Source organism: Erpetoichthys calabaricus, chromosome 4, assembly GCF_900747795.2.
Source record: "Erpetoichthys calabaricus chromosome 4, fErpCal1.3, whole genome shotgun sequence".
Classification (NCBI taxonomy): Eukaryota; Metazoa; Chordata; class Cladistia; order Polypteriformes; family Polypteridae; genus Erpetoichthys; species Erpetoichthys calabaricus.
Genome location: NC_041397.2, coordinates 19,514,235 through 19,537,279, shown reverse-complemented (window position 1 = coordinate 19,537,279; position 23,045 = coordinate 19,514,235). Strand labels below are relative to the sequence as shown.

Here is a 23,045-nt window from a genome sequence, read left to right as displayed (position 1 = left end):
ATATATTATTTTGTTTGTTCATTTTGTTTAAATGTAATTTTCTATGCAGAAAAGTACAGTAGGTTAAAGACACAACATTTTGGCAGGTTATATATCATTCATCGGGTGTGCAAATGAAAAGGCAAAAAGCAGGTAACTTATATAGGAGGGAACAAAGGCAGGGCAGAGGAAAGGAGAAAAGGTGACAGTAGGTGAGAGAAAGCTGACAGAGAAAATCAAAGGGGAGATGAAAAAATTAGTTAGGTCATAACGACCTAAAGAAATATGTGATCCCAGGCTAAGAATAAGCTGAGCTTCTTCTGTTTTTCTTTGAAAAGTGTTTTTAAAGCCCTGTGAAAGAACAGAAACAGAGAGATCAGTGTGGCTATGATCAAGAGATGTGAAGTATTCTACAACAGGCTTTGTAAGGCCTTTAATTGTAACAGCATGAACATTCTTCTTGAATCATTTTCCTAGACATCTCCCTGTTTCACCTACTGTATGGTGAAGAAATGCAGTAAATAAAGGTTTTAGACTGTCAGGAGGGCCATTGTTTAAAATTGAAATAACCAGAGGGACCAGATATAATCATATTGTTAGTGACATATCTGCAAGTGACACATAGGCTCTTGTTACAGCTGAAAGTTCCTTGTGAGGAATATGACTCTCCTTTGTGAAATGAGCTGAGAATGAGCTGAGAGGTCCTTTCATCGGATTGGCTGGCCAATCAATGTTTCAGATGTAGAATGGCCAAATGGGGGAGGCAGCTTGATGGCTGAGGTCTCCAGGACTCTAAACAAATCCAAATCATATTATGTGATATCATCTACTGTTAAATTCTGGTCCGTACAAATACTGTATTGAGGATTTGTTCTGTTCTGGTCTGTGTAATGTATTGTATTTTTTGACACGCCCGACCTACCTGGAAAGGGGTCTCTTTTTGAACTGCCTTTCCCGAGGTTTCTTCCATTTTTTCCCTACAATGGTTTTTTTGGGAGTTTTTCCTGATCTTCTTAGAGAGTCAAGTCTGGGGGGCTGTCAAGAGGCAGGGTCTGTTAAAGCCCATTATGGCACTTCTTGTGTGATTTTGGGCTATACAAAAATAAATTGTATTGTATTGTATAATGAGTTTTTGTAGGTAAGGTGGTCACTACAACCCTGGGCAAAGACCCTGAAGTAAAGAGCTACAGTATTTAAGCAACAGTCAGCTGAGCATCACAACAATCCCAAACTGAAGCTATAATGAAGTTTTTTGCTAATTAGATTAGTATTTTGGCTGCGGGATCTAACATCTTGGTATGCAGTATTTTGTTTATGACAATTTCAACCGTGTTGCCTGACTAATATATTTTGTTTCTATTTTTTTAATAACAAATAACAGGAAGTCAGGGTCACAAAAAAGGCACCCGAACTCCAAAAATGCCAAAGCAAAGTTCAATGAATTGGGTGGAATTGTTGCCTCCACCACCAAGTAATCCTCCACCGTGTCGAAGCAATGAAGAGTTCAGCTTGTCCATGGACGAGAGGTATTGCATTTGTTTTTTTAAATACTTTGAAATTTGTAGCAGTGCAATTAAAACAATCAATATACTGTAATTTCTTATCAGGATGAATAGAATTACAACCTCTGTGAACACACATATTTAAAACACATCTTTTTTGTCCACCATATGGGTAATAGCTTCCTTTCCTATTTTTTCTTCTCCAGCTAAAATTAAGAACGCGGTCTGTGAACCATTCCTGTAAGAAACTGCCTAACATCCAGTTCAGACATTGCTAGTGTGCAGTCGTTAGATCACAATGTAGCAGATTGTCAAGAATAAAACAGAAGTGTCTGCTGTTACAACTTTATTTAGCCCAAAATGTGTGAAACCATAGAAAAAACACAAAGGAATCCAGCAGCATGCATTCTCAATGAAGCGGACACCTGGAGGCATTTAAGTATAAAGAATTCCATTTCTTACTTCATATTTGATTTATGACTTAGCTGTAATTCTGTCTTTGTAGCTTCTATCTGTTATCCAGCAAATCCCTTGATTTACTGAAATAACAGCTTGTTTTTTCACCCACTTGCGCATCATAACAGTGTAGTTCTCATTTTTAATATCACGCTATCTCGGTTTTTACTGAGGGGAACTGTTTGCACTCTGTATCATACAAATATCAGTGTTAACTTTCATTTTCAGGTGCAGAGTGTAAATATCCACTTGGTATTTGATTTTCACACATCCAGGTGGAGTTGTGATGGCGTTCCCTTTTTATACCTTGCTGGAGCAAAAGTTCAAAATAAGATAACATTTCTTTAACCATTAAACCACCACATTCTTGGGGGGTTAATGCACCCCCAGATGCAAAATACTTTTTTGCTGCACTTTTTGAGGAAATGTCAAAATTCACCAAGAAAAACTGGAATTTTAATGGAATACATTTTACACTGATCATTCTGCACACTGCTAATGAACTGTAAAAACTATAAAAAAAACTACTGCAGCAATCTATTATTATATGCACAAAGTGCAACTGATGTCATTGATGAAATTCAGTAAATCTTTGAGCCAACTGTGCGTTAACTGGCTGCACACAAGCAAACAGAGGCCAATGCTGATGCTAGCAGGCTCATCTAGTGCAGCGGCTGACCCCCAGGGACAAAGAGACAGCAGTGCTGCCGGGGGCAGCAGTGGTCATGAACTGGCTGCTCAACGAATGTACGGCACGGAATGATCAGCTCCGGCGTGCTGGAAAATTGCACTGGGAACCGACTATAGCCGGTTGTGCCATTCAACGAATGTACATCGCCGAAGATACTTGGCTCCGGTGTGCTTGTAAATTGCACTGGGAACCAGCTATAGCCGGTTGAGATGTTCAACGAATGTACGTCGCCGAAGATACTTGGCTCCGTTGTGCTTGCAAATTGCACTGGGAACCGACAATAGCCGGGTGTGCTGTTCAACGAATGTACGTCGCCGAAGATACTTGGCTCCAGTGTGCTTGCAAATTGCACTGGGAACCGACAATAGCCGGGTGTGCTGTTCAACGAATGTACGTCGCCGAAGATATTTGGCTCCAGTGTGCTTGCAAATTGCACTGGGAACTGACTATAACCAGTTGCAATGTTCAACGAATGTATGCCGCCGAAGATACTTGGCTCCGTAGTGCTTTGCAAATTGCACTGGGAACCGACTATAGCCGGTTGTGCTGTTCAACAAATGTACATCGCCGAAGATACTTGGCTCCGGTGTGCTTGCAAATTGCAGTGGGAACCGACTATAGCCGGTTGTGGTGTTCAACGAATGTATGTCGCAGAAGATACTTGGCTCCGGTGTGCTTGCAAATTGCACTGGGAACCGACTATAGCCGGTTGTGGCATTCAACGAATGTACGTCGCCGAAGATATTTGGCTCCGTTGTGTTTGTAAATTGCACTGGGAACCGACTATAGCCGGTTGTGCCGTTCAACAAATGTACATCGCCGAAGATACTTGGCTCCGGTGTGCTTGCAAATTGCAGTGGGAACCAACTATAGCCAGTTGTGGCGTTCAACAAATGTATGTCGCCGAAGATACTTGGCTCCGGTGTGTTTGCAAATTGCACTGGGAACCGACTATAGCCGGTTGTGCCGTTCAACAAATGTACATCGCCGAAGATACTTGGCTCCGGTGTGCTTGCAAATTGCACTGGGAACCGACTATAGCCGGTTGTGGTGTTCAACGAATGTACGTCGCCGAAGATACTTGGCTCCGTTATGTTTGCAAGTTGCACTGGGAACCGACTATAGCCGGTTGTGCCGTTCAACGAATGTACGTCGCCGAAGATAGTTGGCACCGGTGTGCTTGCAAATTGCTCTGGGAACTCGACTACAGCCAGTTGCGGTATGCAATGAATGTGCGTTGCCGAATATACTCGACACTGGCGTACTGGCAAATTGCATTGGGAACGGACTATAGCTGGTTGCGGTGGTTTAAGTGTTAAGGTAACTTTATGCTAATGTGTGAAATAAAAGACCTTAACACGAAAAGGGGTATGGAGCAGCCACCCATAGACTTGAATAAGAATACAAAAATGTAGGTTTAGTAGCACAGAAGTGTACAGGTTGAGTCCAAACTAGGAAGTTGTTTTGCTTTTAAGGCAGGTCGGCGGAAGTGAGGTCATCGGGAGCCCAGAACCAGAAGTGAGGTCCTCGGTTGGGATGGGGTGAAACCGGAAGTGAGGTCATCAGGCCAGAACTGGAAGTGACGTCAGTGGGACCAGGCAGAATTTCCCATGTCTGGACTATAGGGATAAAATAGAAAGGTTTACTGCACCCCGCCACCCCCTGGCTTGGAATGGAATTACCTTCTTTTGGTCCTTCTAGCTGCCTCCCATGCACATGTGCGTGATAAATGTTCTATTCGTTTACGTTTACTTTTATTTGCTTAGTGGATGCTTTTATCCAAAGTGACTTACAAAAGAGGTCGACGTAAGTCTGGGAGTCTGTTCAGAAACAAGTGTTACAGGACAAGGTAACAAAATTGGTCACCACAAGGGAAGAGCTCAGACCAAAATAAAAGCTCATCTCATTTCATAGGTTACAAAATCTAATAGCTAATATCAGTTAGACAGAAATGTACCAAACAAATGAGTCTTCAGACACTTCATAGACACGTTGAGGAATTTCAAATTGAGGTGGACAGCTCATTCCACCAGCTCATTCAATTGAGATTTGATTCCATGCAGACGCCATTCAACAGCAGACCCAAGTGGTCGAGAAGGAGCAAAGGACCTCAGAAGTGCCTCCATATACACAGGTCCACTGATCCATTGACTACATTCAAGGATTATATTCAAAATTAAACTTAAAACAATGCATACTTTCTTATTGTGTTATTGTTTATTAACTGCCCCCTCATGGGCAGTACAGTGGTACGATGGTTAGCACCATTGGTTTTGAACCATAACAGCACTAGAAAATATCCAAAGAAGAGCGACAAGGCTGATTCCAGGGATACAGGGGATGAATTATGAGGAAAGATTAAAAGAGCTGAGCCTTTACAGTTTAAGCAAAAGAAGATTAAGAGGAGACACGAGTGAAGTGTTTAAAATTATGAATGGAATTATTACAGTGAATCGAGACTATGACTTTAAAATAAGTTCATCAAGAACATGGGGACACAGTTGGAAACTTGTTAAGGGTAAATTTTGCACAAACATTAGGAAGTTTTTCTTTACGCAAAGAACGATAGACGCTTGGAATAAGCTACCAAGTAGTGTTATAGACAGTAAGATTTTAGGGACATTCAAAACTCGACTTGATGTTTTTTTGGAAGAAATAAGTGGATAGGACTGGTGAGCTTTGTTGGGCTGAATGGCCTGTTCCTGTCTAGAGTGTTGTAATGTTCAAACCCTTGACAACGCTCTCCCGACTTTGCATATCCCCCTACGTCTGCAGGTTTTCTAGGCACACAAATAAATGTGTATTAGTTTAACTGGTGGACATAAAATTAACCCAGTCTGGGAACATGACAGACAATGCCCTACTACTGTATGTTCAGAAGCTCCATTTATGGTTAGCTGGCTTCCCGTAGCTCTGAACTAGATAAGCGGGTTAGGAAATGGCTGGCTGGATGGATTAAACATGGATGAACCACTAGCAGACATAACCAGCATTCTTCAGCGTGAAGATGATAGAATTAACAGAGTTGGGTTCCAGATATTTATATGTCACATCAGCTTGTCACACTGCCTCATAGACCCAAGCGTTCTGATCTCGAATATTGCACCTCGTCATTTTTTTGTTTGGGGTCTGCATATCTTCCACATGTATCTCAATTTACCTCCAGGTGCTCTAGTTTTATTCCCACCTCTCCACAGATATGTGTGTTAAAGTAATTGGTGACACTACATTGACCCTTTCTGAGTGAGGATGTGGACGTGGGTGTGACTGTTATTTCTGATGGAGTGATCCAATTTTGGTTCCTTCCTTATGTAGGGGCTGCCAAGATAGATAGAAATCCAATGATCATGAAAAGGACTGAGTTGGAGTATGATGCTTGGGCAATTTTGTTTTTTTTCACTTGGTGAAAATTGAGAACTCATATATTCTCGACAATGAAAGTTTTGCTTCCTGAACACTTTTAGGTCTCTCTTATGGATTCTGGCCTGCTGATTACACAAAAAGATCATCTTTACATTTCCCTATCATATATCATTTTATCACAATCACCTGTTTTTGTGTTTTCCTCTCATATTTTAAGGCTGTTAACATGTTGCCCACAGAGTAAGCCATTTTTTTTTTTAGTTTAGGCACGGCCTTAAGTTTATGAGCATGGCCCACAACAGTGGCATCGTTGTATTAATTCATCACTGTTCAGAATGAAAGCTGTCTTGTGTAAAATAAGCACAAGAACAGTGTCAAAGGTTTGGGGGGAAACCCCATATACTGTCATACAGAAAAAGGAAATGAGGTCTTTACAGACTGAATTCAAAACGTAACTGATAAATCAGAAATATTGTTACACAACATCATTGTCCACACTTCAGTGCTTATTGGCTATCAAATAGACATGAAAGAGACCCATGAAAACATGAAACTCTGGTTGAAATATATACAGTATATTGAATTTAATTTACAATTCATGTTCTGGGTTTATTTCTACAGTTATGATCCAGAAATGCAATGTCCAGTCCCTCCTGCCCGAATGTACCTACAGCAAGATGAACTGGAAGAAGAAGAAGAGGAGGACGAGGAGGCAGAGGAGATTGAAAGAGTACCTACGCCACCTATCCGTGGAGCGGCTTCATCTCCAGCAGCTGTATCATACAGCCACCAGTCAACTGCCACTCTCACGCCATCCCCACAGGAGGAACTGCAACCCATGCTGCAGGAGTGCCAGGATGACATGCCACACATCCCACATCAGCATGATCGCAGGTAAGTCTATCTATCTATCTATCTATCTATCTATCTATCTATCTATCTATCTATCTATCTATCCGTTATCTAGTGCTTTATCTATCTATCTATCTATCTATCTATCTATCTATCTATCTATCTATCTATCTATCTATCTATCTATTATATATTGCTTTATCTATCTATCTATCTATCTATCTATCTATCTATCTATCTATCTATCTATCTATCTATCTATCTATCTATCTATCTATCTATCTATCTATTATATATTGCTTTATCTATCTATCTATCTATCTATCTATCTATCTATCTATCTATCTATCTATCTATCTATCTATCTATCTATCTATCTATTATATATTGCTTTATCTATCTATCTATCTATCTATCTATCTATCTATCTATCTATCTATCTATCTATCTATCTATCTATCTATCTATCTATCTATCTATTATATATTGCTTTATCTATCTATCTATCTATCTATCTATCTATCTATCTATCTATCTATCTATCTATCTATCTATCTATTATATATTGCTTTATCTATCTATCTATCTATCTATCTATCTATCTATCTATCTATCTATCTATCTATCTATCTATCTATCTATCTATCTATCTTTTATATAGTGCTTTATCGATCTATCTATCTATCTGTTATATAGTGCTTTATCGATCTATCTATCTATCTGTCTATCTATCTCTATATATAATCTTCATTTGGATCTTGATCTTTGTTTGTCCGCGAATGAATTAGAAGAAGAAGCACTAGATGGCAGTAGAGAGACAGCTAAAACATAGGCATTGCATTAAGAATCTCCTACAGGCTTATAGTACTGAAGACTGTAGTACTCCAGTCACACCTCAAAACACAGACATTCAAACTAAACAAATTGTTGTGCTTTAAATTAACTAATCTTTATATATAATCTTCATTTGGATCTTGATCTTTGTTTGTCCGCGAATTCATGTTCCCCTGACACTGCCTTGGTTGTTACTTTTCTTTACAAACACTGTCGATACCACTCTTTGTGTTTAGATCTGGCGTCGACACCGTGCTTTGTGTTTAGATCTGGCGTCAACACTTGCTTCGTTGTCGAGACTGTGGTTGTTTCTGTTTCTGTCGACCGTCGTTGGCAGCACTTCGTCCAAATCAAATGTTCACCCGCTTCTTGGAGTTGGCAGTCAGAGTATATAAGTTGGACACACTTCTGTGATTTTCCATCAGTCGGTGTTTGGAGTTCAAGAAAGAAACATTGGTTCTTCCTTACTCTTTGGATTGCCACAAAGCAACCTGCGAGATTGTAGAAAGGTTGAGAAGAGATCGTGATAGGAACCGACAGCGTCGTGAAAACGAGACGGACTGTGAACGGAGAGAAGCAGAAATGCTTCTCCACCACCACATAATTACTATTCGGACAGTGATTCCGAGTAGGCCGTTCCTATCGAATCAATGTCCAAGGGTTTTGTTTTGTAATTTTGTTTCCCTTATAAAAAATCATAATGCTGTGCGACGAAGGGCCCAGTTCACGACTGGCAGCCGCGTTTAAACAGGGAGCCCTTCACAGACAACTTTAACATGCGCAACGTAGTTGTGCGCACATGGCTAGTCTGTTATAGCTTTAGCTATCTATCTATCTGTCTATCTATTATATAGTGCTTTATCTATCTATCTATCTATCTATCTATCTATCTATCTATCTATCTATCTATCTATCTATCTATCTATCTATCTATCTATCTATCTATCTATCTATCTATCTAACAAATATTATACTCCAACAGTTGCTCATTTTGGCCGGGTGGCCAGCTCTAAGAAGTGTCGTGCTTGTTCCAAATGTCTTCTGTTTAAGAATTATGGAGGGTTCTGTGCCCATGGAAACCTTCAGTGCTTCAAGAATTTTTTGTAGCCTTCCCCAAATCTGTGCCTTGATACAATCCTGTCTCTAAGCTCTGCAAGCAATTTCTATGACTTCACAGCTTGGCTTTTGCTCTGACACAAATATTCACCTGTAGGACCTTCTATAGACAGGTGTGCGCCTTTACTAATCATGTCCAATAAATGGGGTTGACCATGGGTGTTCTCCAAACAAGATGTAGAAAACTCTCAGTGATCAACAGAATGGAATTTCGCCTTAGCCAAGTGTCATAGTAATGGGGTATTTCAGGTTTTGTTTTTTACTTTTAATTAATGTGCAAACATTTCTAAAACTCATTTTTTTCACTTTGCCATTCTGGGGTATTGAGTGTTGCATGATGTAAGAAAAAATGAGTTTAAATGATTTTAGCAAAACATAGCAAAATGTGACAAAAATGAAGGGATGTGACTATTTTCTGCATACACCGTATAGCACAGATAAACAGTACCTGTGAATTATTAATCACAGTTTGTTGACAAGTAAAACACAAGTTCCACTCAACTGCTTGTGTTGATTAAGGAGGCACACCCTTCTTTTAAATCCCAGCAGTCATAAATCTACCTGATGTTTTTATTACCCACGGCAAGGTCTGGCTGATTTATACTTTCATAGTATACAGGAAGAACAGATGAATGGAAATTCTCTCTTGAATCAGCAAAAAAAAAGTGTTCAGTAGAAAAGTTGCATGAAGTTCAAAACCAAATGTGCTTGAGTTTTAGAATTCTGAATAAAGAAATGCCATCTGGAGATCTTTTTTGTCATTTTTCTTCTATGTTTCTTCCACAATTTTTTGCAGGCGCCATCCTGTCAGCCCTCCTCCACCGCCTAGACCCATTTCTCCTCCTCATACATATGGCTACATATCTGGACCGCTTGTATCTGATATGGACACAGACGCTCCTGATGAAGATGGGGATGAGGCAGATGTGGAAGTGGCCAAGATGCACACAAGACGACTTCTCCTGCGAGGCCTGGAACAAACCCCTGCTTCCAGCGTTGGCGATTTGGAGAGCTCTGTCACAGGCTCAATGATCAATGGCTGGGGTTCGGCATCTGAGGAAGACAATGCTTCCAGTGGAAGATCCAGTGCTGTCAGCTCATCTGATGGATCATTCTTCACCGATGCAGACTTTGCACAAGCCGTCGCTGCTGCAGCAGAGTATGCTGGTCTTAAAGTAGCCAAATATTCTATGCCTGATAATGCTGGAGGTAGGTGTGATGTTCTCCACAGCATGCCTTAAACAACACATTCTGCTCTTGATTGCTTTGCTTTTTGAAGACGCTCTCAAAACGTGAATGGGAAATATATTATTATATTGAAATAATGTGAATAGCACATATTGTGGGGGTGCTGCTATTCTTTTACTTTTTCTTCAGCCTGTCCAATGCAAATTTTCCTTTTGAGGAGACTAAATAAGGAGTGCATCTATACAAGTTGTTTACACTTTGGACAGCTTTTAAGATAAAACATTTTAGCTATAAAATTGTCTTTTATTTTACATTAATGATCTTGTAAGTGATTTAGTTAACATTTAAACATCCATCCATCCATCCATTTTCCAACCCGCTGAATCCGAACACAGGGTCACGGGGGACTGCTGGAGCCAATCCCAGCCAACACAGGGCACAAGGCAGGAAACAATCCTGGGCAGGGTGCCAACCCACCGCAGGACACACACAAACACACCCACACACCAAGCACACACTAGGGCCAATTTAGAATTGCCAATCCACCTAACCTGCATGTCTTTGGACTGTGGGAGGAAACCGGAGTGCCCGGAGGAAACCCACGCAGACACGGGGAGAACATGCAAACTCCACGCAGGGAGGACCCGGGAATCGAACCCAGGTCCCCAGATCTCCCAACTGCAGGTCCCCAGATCTCCCAACTGCGAGGCAGCAGCTCTACCCACTGCGCCACCGTGCCGCCCCAACATTTAAACAAGATAATCTAAATTAAATTACTAAACCAGTGCTGGTCACTGCAGAGTGGCTATTCATTCGTTCTCAGTAGCTTTGCCTAATAAGATTCAACCTATGATGGCGTACCTCTTAACACTAGAATCCCTGAAGCCTTCGCACCTCTCCATTAGCGTCTTTTGTTTTGTAAATGTATCGATCAGCACAAGCAGCAAGCAGCCTGCTTTTCCCAATCCCACACCCCCCCAAACCACAGTTCAGCTTGGGCAAAAGGTTCTCCCAGCTCAAATCTTGTGTGTGAGGTGCCTGGAGTTGTAGAGGGTAAATAATATATTGTTATTTGGAACACATACATTTCATGTGTGTACCATGTCTACAACAATCTATGTAATAATAATAATAATAATAATTCATTACGTTTATATAGCGCTTTTCTCAGTACTCAAAGCGCTATCCACACAGGAAGGAACCGGGAAGTGAACCCACAATCTTCCACAGTCTCCTTACTCTATGCAAGAAATGTTGAGCGCATACCTAAAACAGAAAGTTTTTTCATGTTACATTTATTTTATAGTGGAAGACAGATAATTGTACAGTAATCCCTCGCTATATCGTGCTTCGCCTTTCGCGGTTTCACTCCATCGCGGATTTTATATGTAAGCATATTTAAATATATATCGCGGATTTTTTGCTGGTTCGCGGATTTCTGCGGACAATGGGTCTTTTAATTTCTGGTACATGCTTCCTCAGTTGGTTTGCCCAGTTGATTTCATACAAGGGACGCTATTGGCAGATGGCTGAGAAGCTACCCAGCTTACTTTTCTCTCTCTCTTGCGCTGACTTTCTCTGATCCTGACGTAGGGGGATTGAGCAGGGGGGCTGTTCGCACACCTAGACAATACGGACGCTCGTCTAAAAATGCTGAAAGATTATCTTCACGTTGCTATCTTTTGTGCAGCTGCTTCCTGAAACGACATGCTGCACGGTGCTTCGCATACTTAAAAGCTCGAAGAGCACGTATTGATTTTTGCTTGTTTGTTTCTCTCTCTCTCTCTCTCTCTCTCTCTCTCTCTCCCTGCTCCTGACGGAGGGGGTGTGAGCTGCCGCCTTCAACAGCTTTGTGCCGCAGTGCTTTGCATACTTAAAAGCCAAACAGCCCTATTGATTTGTTTGCTTTTCTCTATCTCTCTGACATGATCTGCTCCTGATGCGCACTCCTTTGAAGAGGAAGATATAGTTTGCATTCTTTTAATTGTGAGACGGAACTGTCATCTCTGTCTTGTCATGGAGCACAGTTTAAACTTTTGAAAAAGAGACAAATGTTTGTTTGCAGTGTTTGAATAACGTTCCTGTCTCTCTACAACCTCCTGTGTTTCTGCGCAAATCTGTGACCCAAGCATGACAATATAAAAATAACCATATAAACATATGGTTTCTACTTCACGGATTTTCTTATTTCGCGGGTGGCTCTGGAACGCAACCCCAGTGATGGAGGAGGGATTACTGTATACATTTAAGTATATTTGATATTTGACATCTCCTATGTGTATCCTTAGTGTTCCTTTCTTCGTAATCCTCTTGTGTCTCAACCTCATTCCTCATTAGATCGCATTCCCATAAAGCCTGCTTCTCAGATTTTGTCATTTTGAGACACATTGCTCAATTCTTGTCCACCTTTAGGCTACCACCAACGTTAGTTGGGCCCCCATTGCCCACTGTGGAAGCATCATTTATATTCTTGTGAATATCTCTTGTCTTTGAAGGAGACTCTTAGCGTTCCTCCTATGGCTTTCCTGGGCATCTTCCTGTGTCTCCTGCCCGATGCTTTCAGCCTCGATCTACTAAAGTAAAACTGACCAATCAGATCAAAGCCAAACTGACCAATCAGATTGCTAAGAAGCACCAGACACACACATACACGCACACACAGTAGCCTTTTATTATATGAGTAACTTATGTTTATTTTTTAAGATATTTATGTAGCTTAGATGTTCATACAATGGGTTAATTAAAATTTTGCTTTCTGTCTGTGAATGATAAGGCATTTGCCCCAGTAATGCATGAAGTGTCATATTGCAGCTAGATGTTACCAGAACCTTGGATTATAAAAGGAAACATAATAAAATAAAAGCCAAAGACAAATATTATCTTATGCTTTCTCCATTTTTTCAATTAAAGATGAGTTTTAGACAAAATCTTTGCAGAGTCAGCTCCAGCAAGATAAATCATAAGTTGTCATCTTGATAATTATACATGCATTGTGATGGTCAGCACAGTGCAAGCTTTGTGCCTAATCTCTTAATGTAAACCCTTCTGTAATTTATTGCTTCTATGCCACAGTTATTTTTGGCTTTCTTTGTAATTTCTGTAGTCGTTTTTTCAGCGGTTCTTTTTTTTTTTTTGGCATGCAGGACGTCGGCACTATCTAAACCCTCATAGTCACAGACCCACCAGCCCCGTTTCCACAGACAGCAACATGAGTGCCGCCATCATGCAGAAGACAAGACCAACAAAAAAACAGAAGCAGCCACCAGGACATCTGCGGAGGGATGTTTATAATGAAGGTAAGCACACTGGGACTTGACTTGACCTATGTAATTACTCTACCGTCTGGTTAATCCTTTCATTTATACACTAAATATTAGGATGAGCTTTGCTTTTGTCTCTTTCCTTGAACCTTGTGCTACTAGGACCAGCTGGTAAATCGATAGATATGTTTTGGGACACCTTACATTTTCATATTATTTTGGAGTAATCTGGACTTTTTTGAATTTCTGTTAGATGTTAAAACCTTTTAGAACACCGAGCCCATATGAAGACATTTAGGGCAAATGAATATAAAGTAGGGAGGCACGGTGGTGCAGTGGGTAGCGCTGCTGCCTCGCAGTTAGGAGACCCGGGTTCGCTTCCCGGGTCCTCCCTGCGTGGAGTTTGCATGTTCTCCCCATGTCTGCGTGGGTTTCCTCCGGGTGCTCCGGTTTCCTCCCACAGTCCAAAGACATGCAGGTTAGGTGCATTGGCGATTTAAAATTGTCCCTATTGTGTGTGCTTGGTGGGTGTGTATGTGTGGGCCGGCGCCCTACCTGGGGTTTGTTTCCTGTCCTGCGCCCTGTGTTGGCTGGGATTGGCTCCTGCAGACCCCCGTGACCCTGTAGCTAGGATATTGATGGATGGATGAATATAAAGTGTTAGTCCTGAATGGGAATTTATTATACACTGAAATGGCAGTACAATAGCCAGAGCCTCACAGGTTCCAGGGTTTAATTCACTTTCTTTTTGGAGTTTTTCTCAGTTGATTCTGGGGTTTGTCAGGGGTATGGTTCTGCTCCTACTCTATTCAATGCTTGCATGAACTGGGTGTTGGGCAGATTCGTGGGGTCCAGCGGCTGTAGGGCATCTGTTGGTGAAGAGAGATTCAATGATCTTGACTTTGCCGATGATGCTGTGATCTTCCCGGAGTCAATGGAGGCTCTGATCGGGCTCTCGAGAGACTGAGTGAGGAGTCTGAGTGTCTGGGCTTGTGAGTGTGCTGGATGAAAAAACAAGATCCAGGCCTGTAATGACCTCTTGGGCATGGCCAACAGCAGTGTGTCTGTCTGTGGGGAGAACGTTGATCTCATCAAGAGTGTTGGCTTACCTCGGCGGCAACATTCTTATCTCTGGTGACTCTTCCTATGAAGTCAGTAGATGGATTGGGAGAGTATCGGGGGTCGTGAGGTTGCTGGAAAGGGATGTGGGATACTCCTGATATCTACGCAAAAGGATGAAGGTCCAAGTCTTTAGAGCCCTGCTGCTTCCTGTTTTGTTATATGGTTGCAAGACATGGACACTTTCCAGTGACCTGAGATGAAGACTGAACTCCTTCTGTACTGTGTCTCTTTAGAGAGTCCTGGGGTACCGCTGTTTTGACTTTGTGTTGAATGAGCAGTTGCTGATGGAGTCTTGAATGAGGCATATTACCTGCATTGTGAGGGAGTGTCATGTTACGGCCCTATGGCCATGTGACGCGATTCCCCGAGGGTGATCCAGTTCACAGGATCATCATTGCTGAAGATCTGAGCGAATGGTCCAGAACAAGGGGACATAACACCTGGTTGCAGCAGATAGATGGTCAATTCTGAACCGTGTGTCTGTCTGGGGATTTGCCAAATGGGATCCTGAGGTGTTTCATCGTGTGATGGGCATGGCAACAAGCTGTACCAGTGCATGCTCCCCAACCTGACCTGACCCTTGTGGAGTATTTTCTCCTTTGCTTTTAGATTAAATGGTGACCCTAACTTATTCTTCTGTGAATGAGTGCGGTGGAATACTATCCCATTCTTTGGTGGTTCCAGTCTTGCTAAGATAGGCCCTAGCTGGTTGCCACACATTAGTTTTATGCATGTCTCAGCTATTATTTTACTAAACATAAATACTGCTACACTTTTTTTAACCAAGATAGCCATGCTAACTGAGAGCATGTTATACGTGCAGGCCTTTTTTGTCTGTTGCTTTCATATCATCCAGAAAAGGTGAACTTTAAATCAACAGAAGCAAACTCTTGGCAAAGAATTTTCAGGTGGAAACCCCTAGTAGCATTTTGAATGAGCAGTACGTGTTAAGCATCTGAAATCAAAATATCAATCTTCTCCTCACATGCCATCATTCGCAATATGAAGCTTGTGCTGAAAAGGCATTGCTTGAAACCTCTGGGGAGCGTTGCTTGAATAATGCTAACATTGTGATATTGTCTGGGAAAAGCCCTTAATGAAAGTGCCCCAGGTGCCATGGCGTTTATTAAACCGGCACCTTCCATTGAAAACGAGAAGATGGAATATAATAAAGCTTGTTTGAAATTTTCAGAGACCTACTTGTCTCATCAGTATGCCTGAAGATAGGGCGGATAAATCTTAGTGTCGCTATTTGTTTCCGATAACTGGGTTCAAATCAGAGTCTGTTTATTAGAATAGTTGTATTTTTCTCTGATAAGACATTTTTTGCTTATTATCATATATAAGTTCGATATTAGATAAGTGAATCCAAGTATCAGATGAGTACTGCCTGGAGTCTGAGAATTCTAATTCAAGCACACAGCTTGGTGAATAACCATTAGTTTATTTTAGATTAAGTGCAGACTCCACCATCATATTATCTTCAATCCCAGACTTTATTTTGCTCTTCACCATCCCTGAGCACTCCGAACTACAGAAACATACCCACCTGACCCAAAACGGCCCTAAAACTTACCTGATCCTGAGCCACAACTGCTCCTACAAGTTCCAATTGTATGCTTTTATCAAATCTTCTCCATATTGTGATTATACTTCTTTATTAATTTTTTTTAAACTTTCCCGAGGACGTTTTGGGACTTCTTGGTTGCTATTCCTGGGTCTCTGAGGTTGAGGAATTTGATTAAGGTCAATTATTTTCTCCTGTCTTTGTTTACTGACTAAGCTGCAGTTTTTTAGCATCTTATCACGGCACCATTTTGAATATGAATGAGTGGCACTGTTTTTGTGTCTTTCGTGTCAGCCATCACAGAGGCAACCAGTCAGAAGTCCCCTGTAGCATGCACGCATGACGTCATTGGCGTGACCCTTTAAAAATAGGTGGCAGTAACAATAAAAATAACAAAAACAAAATTATGGCTTAGTTACAAAAACTAACAGTAAATTCATAATCTGCAGCCCTCGAAATCATTAGTAAAGGTGTAAAAAGACACCAGTTGAACTGGAGAAACACATCATAATCTGAATTAAGTTGCCAATTTTAATTGATGTTGATACCTGCCTTGAAAAGGTTTAAATAAAATCCTGAGCCACAACTGCTCCTACTAGTTCCAATTGTAGGAATTTGATTAAGGGTAATAATTTTCTCCTGTCTTGGTTTCCTGACTAAGTTGCAGTTTTTTAACATCTTATCATGGCGCCATTTTGAATATGAATGAGTGGCACAGTTTTTGTGTCTTGCGTGTCAGCCATCGCAGAGGCAACCAGCCAGAAGTCCCCAGGAGCATCCTCGTATGATGTCATCGGCGCGACCCTTTAAAAATTTTGTTTATGCTCCGTTCTGGTATCCGTGTTTTGGATAAAACTACAAGACTTAATGTGCGCTTTCTCGGTATTTTCATTCTTGCTTTTCTGACCTTTTTACGATTCTGATTCATGTCTCACATTTCTGGCTTGACGAAAGATCGGTTTGCCTCTTGGGTTTTAACCCTGGCACGTACTCCATTTTCTTCTCGTTTCATCTCCTGGTCCCGAAATAAAAAATTCATTCTGCTCTGGCAGAACAGTCCTTATATTATAAATTTATAGTTAAATCAAGTCTGCAAAGGTTTCACATCGTTTCTTTCCATCTCTTTGGTTCTGCTTAGAAAGCTAATATTGGTGCACATATTTAATTTCACTAAATGACTACTCGCTAGTTTATAATAAAATGGGAAAAGCATGGTTCTTTCATTCTTGCATCCATTTATTTATGAATAGTAATAATGTATTTATATGGCATTTTTCATACACTGAAAATGGCTCAAAGTGCTTTTACAAAAATTACAGTACAATTCAAATTGAAAAAAATATATAAATTGTCACGGCTATGAAAAATAATGCACAAAGTAAGACATTAGAAAGAGTTGTGGCGCCATGGGTCCCAGTTTAATGTGTCTGAATTTTTTTTCTTCTGAATATTAGTGCACGGTTGATAGACACATTGTGTCGTCTGGTGGACTTGTCATGAGTGACGTTTGTTAATATGGTAAGCCACCTTTAACTTTTTTGAGGCTTCTTTTTTTACGTTTGTGTAAAATGTGAATATTCTTTTTTATTACTCAATTTATGGAAAACATACCACTAAGATATGTATGATCTCTCCTTACATGATAATTTTGAAGTGTATGATACCATTCAAAGCAATGGTTTTATGAATTGTCACACTGTGTAGCAGTGCCACAACTGTTTTTATCAACAGCACTCTCATTGTCAATTTCTTCTGACCGCTGAAAATCTAACAGCACAGAATTCATCATTAGTAATACACAAAACATCTTCTGCTGAGTTTTTTTACTGAGAGCAGCTACGAGTATGTGATTCTGTGCATTAAGTGCGCACAATTCAATGGATCGCAACATCTTTGGTGCCATTTACGTAGTAAAATGAAGTAATCTATATATATAATTCACTAAGCCGACAGAACAGGCAAGACAACCATGGGATACGCACGATATAGCCACGCCCGCCAACTCACAGAGACCCGCCCACCAACGCTAAGACGATGGGATACGCCGCCAACTCACAGAGCCACGCCCACCGACAACACAGAGCCACGCCCACCAACTCTAAGACCATGGGACGAGAACGCCAAAGCCCGCCTGACTGTTACCAGCGTGTAAAACCATCACAGCTTTTAACTCACAAACTGCAACAACTCACCAAATAAGGACACCCTGTCTCTCGAGGCATTCACACTGCCGGAAGGCAACCATGGGATATACAAAAAATAGCCATGTCAGTCAACTCACAAAGCCCAGCCCACCAACTCAAGCATGCGTCCACCCACGCCCTCAAGGCATTCACAGTGCCTACTCATGTGCCCGGAAGCAACAACTCACCAACTCGCTTTCGTCTCTGCTACAGTACACATGCACCACTGAGCCACGTTGACTTTTCATTATTCTTTTCAGTTTTGGCTGCATTTCTATATATAATCCACCAAGTCGTCCGACCATAGGATACGAACGACAGAGCACCGCCCAACAACTCGAACTGATACAGAGACACGCCCACCAACTCTAAGTGCATGGGACGAGAACGCCTGCCCGCCCGCCCGCCCACCTGACTGTTACCAGCGTTTACCGCAATATACTGGAGTGTAAAACCATCACAACTGCTAACTCACAAACTGCAACAATTCACCGAACACCGCATCAGACACTTTCTATATCTAAGAAGATATATAGATACTCATTATTCCCCAGCATGCGTCCACCCACGCTCTCAAGGCATTCACAGGGCCTGCTCATGTGCCCGGAAGCAACAACTCACCAACTCGCTTTCGTCTCTGCTACAGTACACATGCACCACTGAGCCACGTTGACTTTTCATTATTCTTTTCGGTTTTGGCTGCATTTCTATATATAATCCACCAAGTCGTCCGACCATGGGATACGAACGACAGAGCACCGCCCAACAACTCGAACCGATACAGAGACACGCCCACCAACTCTAAGAGCATGGGACGAGAACGCCTGCCCGCCCGCCCGCCCGCCTGACTGTTACCAGCGTTTACCGCAATATACTGGAGTGTAAAACCATCACAACTGCTAACTCACAAACTGCAACAATTCACCAAACACCGCATCAGACGCTTTCTATATCTAAGAAGATATATAGATACTCATTATTCCCCGACATGCGTCCACCCACGCTCTCAAGGCATTCACAGGGCCTGCTCATGTGCCCAGATGCAACAACTCACCACACACAAATTTTGCTTAATTTGACTCAACACAGGAAACCTCACCCGGCCCGGACACGGAGAGGATTGACAGATTGATAACTCTTTCTCGATTCTGTGGGTGGTGGTGCATGGCCGTTCTTAGTTGGTGGAGTGATTTGTCTGGTTAATTCCAAAAACAAATGAGACTCCCTACTGCTAAATAGTTACGCAATCGCCAAGCAGTCGGCGTCCAACTTCTTAGAGGGACAAGTGGCTTTCAGCCACGTGTGATTGAGCATTAACAGGTCTGTGATACCCTTGGATGTCCGGTACTGCACGCGCGCTGCACTGAATGGATCAACGTGTGTCTACACTGCGCCGACAGGCCTGGGTAAGCCATTGAACTCCCAGTAAGTGCGGGTCATACGCTCACACTGATTATGTCCCTGCCCTTTGTACACACCCCACCCCCCCTCACTACTACCATGGTCGGGTGACTTGGTGGATTATATATAGAAAAGCAGCCGGAACCGCAAAGAACAATGAAAAGACAATGTGGCTCAGAGGTGCATGTGGACTGTAGCAGAGACGAAAGCGACTCAGGTGAGGAGTTGGGTGCGGGCACATGAGCAGGCAGTGCGTACTGAACGATGAATGTATGTTGGTTCGTAGCGTGCATTGTTGCAATGTTACTTTTCTTGGTGGTTTATTAAATTACGGATTTTTCAAATGTTCATTTTTTTTCCCTGTGCTTAAAAAAATCATTAAAAAACTGGCATGATTATGCGGCTGGCTAGTATCTTATGTTACTTTTGTTATGCTAGCAAACTCGTAAAAAGATTTGAAATAGTAATCATGAGAAAAGACTGTTCTGGTAGTCAAAACCAGAAAAAGGATCAAAAATAAAATTAATTCAAAAGGGAAATAAGCAAAAATATTTTAGTGCTAGCCATTCATCACAGATGTGTCTGGGAGATCAACATCTTCTTGGCTGCAAGCAGATGTAAATGATGTTAGGCTACGTGTGGTACACCACCTTTAACTTTTTTGAGGCTGCTTTTCTTTACGTTTGTGCAAAATGTGAACATTATTTTTTATTACTCAATTTATGGAAAACATACCACTAACATATGTATGATCTCTCCTTACATGATAATTTTGAAGTCCATCCATCGATTCATCTGCTAAACCAAGCCATAGATAACACTATAGACACATAAAGTGTTATCTACTGTAAGCTACTGAACCTAAAATACTGATATCGACAGGTAGACAGACATTTAAAAAGTAAAGCATACTGAGTAAGTTAAAAGTTTGTGAAATATTTAACTCCTGTTGTTTTCATTAATATGAGGAAGTATAACATAATGAGCTTTTCTTCACTAGTTAGCTCTCAAAATTAGGTGAAGATATGGGTTTTTAGTGTTGTTTAAAATTAACGAATCCCAACTGTTTCTGTGATTTACTGCATTGATTGTATTTTAATTGAACAGCTTTTCATCTTTTGTAATGCATATGAAAATTCTATTTAAAAATGTTGATAAAACCCTTTCCAATTTATTCTAAAAATGAGGATGCGGTAGACTCATGCAGTTATTATTTTTACAATAGCTATGGTTACACTGAGCAGAGGAGAGGGAAATTACACAACAACTCAAAGAAGCCGAATACTGGAGAAACTTAACCCCTGGGAGCTCAAGGCCTTCACTAGTTTGAGAATACGAAGCTTTGTTGATCCCGGCCATTTGGCTGCCTTGCTCCTCCTGGTCATTCTATGTTACTTTGATCTGAGTCATGAGAGTCTGATGATGCCCGAGTCACTGTACAAGTGTTGTCGTTCAAACTGATGACTGCTGGGAAACTTCAGCAATGGTGCTGCGGCACATAGCATTATTGCAGGAGAATGAGAAGGCATTAATATATAATTATGATAAGATTTGATGGGAAGGGTTACGTCAGGAAGGGCATCCGGTGTAAAATTTTGCCAAATCAATGTGCGGACAACAATACAAATTTCATGGAAGAAGATGATCTACTGCGGGAGCAGCCGAAGATTAGATTAATTACATGTGGAAATTCAAATGCATACAGCGGCAGAGATTAGTAGCATGCACTGATAATGGGCAGAGTGGTGGCTCTGAGGTAAAGATTTGCACTGGTAATCGGAAGGTTGCCAGTTCAAATCCTGTAAACGCCAGAAGTGACTCTACTCCGTTGGGCCCTTAAGCAAGGCCCTTAACCTGCAATGGCTTCGTCCCAGGGGTGATGTTAATCTGCATCCAGCCCTGCAAGTAGGCCCGCCAACCTGTAGGGAACAACCTAGTCACCATAAAAAATAACCTCACACTGTTCCATTCCACCTGAACTAGTGTGGTGCTGAAGTGTCACCTGTTGCATGGCCGCACTCAGGTCCTAATCTGGGATTCTGAGTTGATTTGTCATGTGGTGGGTGCGGCAATACAGCAGCAGGAATATGAAAAACAAGGATAGAAACTCACAGAACAAATAATGCATCCAATCAATTAATCAATCGATAAATGAATAAATAAATACATACATACATACATACTGTACATACATACATTGTCACAAGAATGACACAAAAATATCATAAAGGTTTGGGGCAGCCACCTGCATAATGAGCCTTGGATGCAAAAGGTACTTGAAATAATTGATCACAAGACTGAGTCCAAAACAGAACTGAAGGTATGGAGGGAAGATGGCGGCTTTAAAGGCCAGTGACGGGAGTGACGTCATCGGGGCTGTAACCGGAAGTGATGTCATCAGGACCATAAGTGACATCTTCAATAGTGCCGGACCTGGAAGTGCTGTCATTAACGGCGCCGGAACCAGGAGTGACATCATCAAAGGCGCTGGAGCCGAGTGGGATTTCCCAAGAATGGTCTGCAATGGATCGAGAAAGACAGTTAGTGCACCTCGCCGCCCCCTGGTCTGGCATGGAATTACTGTTACTCAGGCCCTTTAGCTGTCTCCTATTGACATGTGTGTGACAACATATATAATCCATCCATTATCCAATCCGCTATATCCTAACTACAGGGTCACAGGGTTCTGCCGGAGCTAATCCCAGCTAACACAGAGCGCAAGGCAGGAAACAAACCCTGGGGAGGGCATCTGCCCACCACAGAGCACACACACACACACCAAGCACACACTAGGGACAATTTAGAATCGCCAATGCACCTAACCTGCATGTCTTTGGACTGTGGAAGGAAACAGGAGTACCCGGAGGAAACCCACGCAGACATGGGGAGAACATGCAAACTCCACGCAGGCAGGACCTGGGAAGCAAACCCAGGTCTCCTAACTGCGAGGCAGCAGCGCTTCCACTGTGCCACCGTGCCACCCCAACATATATAAATAAATGTATATTATGCAGATATTTTGAAATGAGCTTCAAGAGTACATCAAGAGGAAGCATTGAATCGCCTGATAGCAGTGGGCAGAATAGACCCCCAGAGCGGCGTTTCTTAGCACACCATGGTGCAATGAGTCTTTAGCGCCTCCTGGAGGAGATTTTTCGTGGTGGCTTCCTCTTTTCCGTAGCCGCTTCCAGTGTGTTCAGAGTTCACCCTGTGTGGTAGAGCGGGCTTTCCTGATATGTTTCCTCAGATATTTTGCTTCTTTTGAGCTCAGGTTGCTTCTACACAAGACCAGAACACCACAGTGGCTACTATGGACTAGTAGAACATTTCTAGCAGCTTGCTGTACACATCTAACAGTCTCCTTGCTAAGTCCAGTCTGCTCTGGCCCTTCTTGGTGTGTGGTAGTGCTGCTGCTTCCCGGTTCTTCCTTGTGTGGATAGCGCTTTGAATACTGAGAAAAGCGATATATAAATGTAATGAATTATTATTTTTATTATTCTTGTACTGCGCCACCAGTCCATCACAAATTGT

General features: G+C 41.8%; 1 protein-coding gene across 4 annotated transcripts in view; it reads left to right on the top strand.

Annotated features, from left to right (window-relative positions):
• Positions 1-23,045, top strand: part of robo1 (roundabout, axon guidance receptor, homolog 1 (Drosophila)) — a 1,485,956-nt gene that overhangs the window by 1,437,466 nt on the left and 25,445 nt on the right. For all 4 annotated transcript variants that reach the window (XM_051926301.1, XM_051926302.1, XM_051926300.1 and 1 more), the window contains 4 exons: positions 1,361-1,505; positions 6,613-6,885; positions 9,590-10,002; positions 13,125-13,277. In XM_051926301.1, the coding sequence (XP_051782261.1) occupies positions 1,361-1,505; positions 6,613-6,885; positions 9,590-10,002; positions 13,125-13,277 (984 nt within the window). The remainder of the gene's footprint in view (positions 1-1,360; positions 1,506-6,612; positions 6,886-9,589; positions 10,003-13,124; positions 13,278-23,045) is intronic.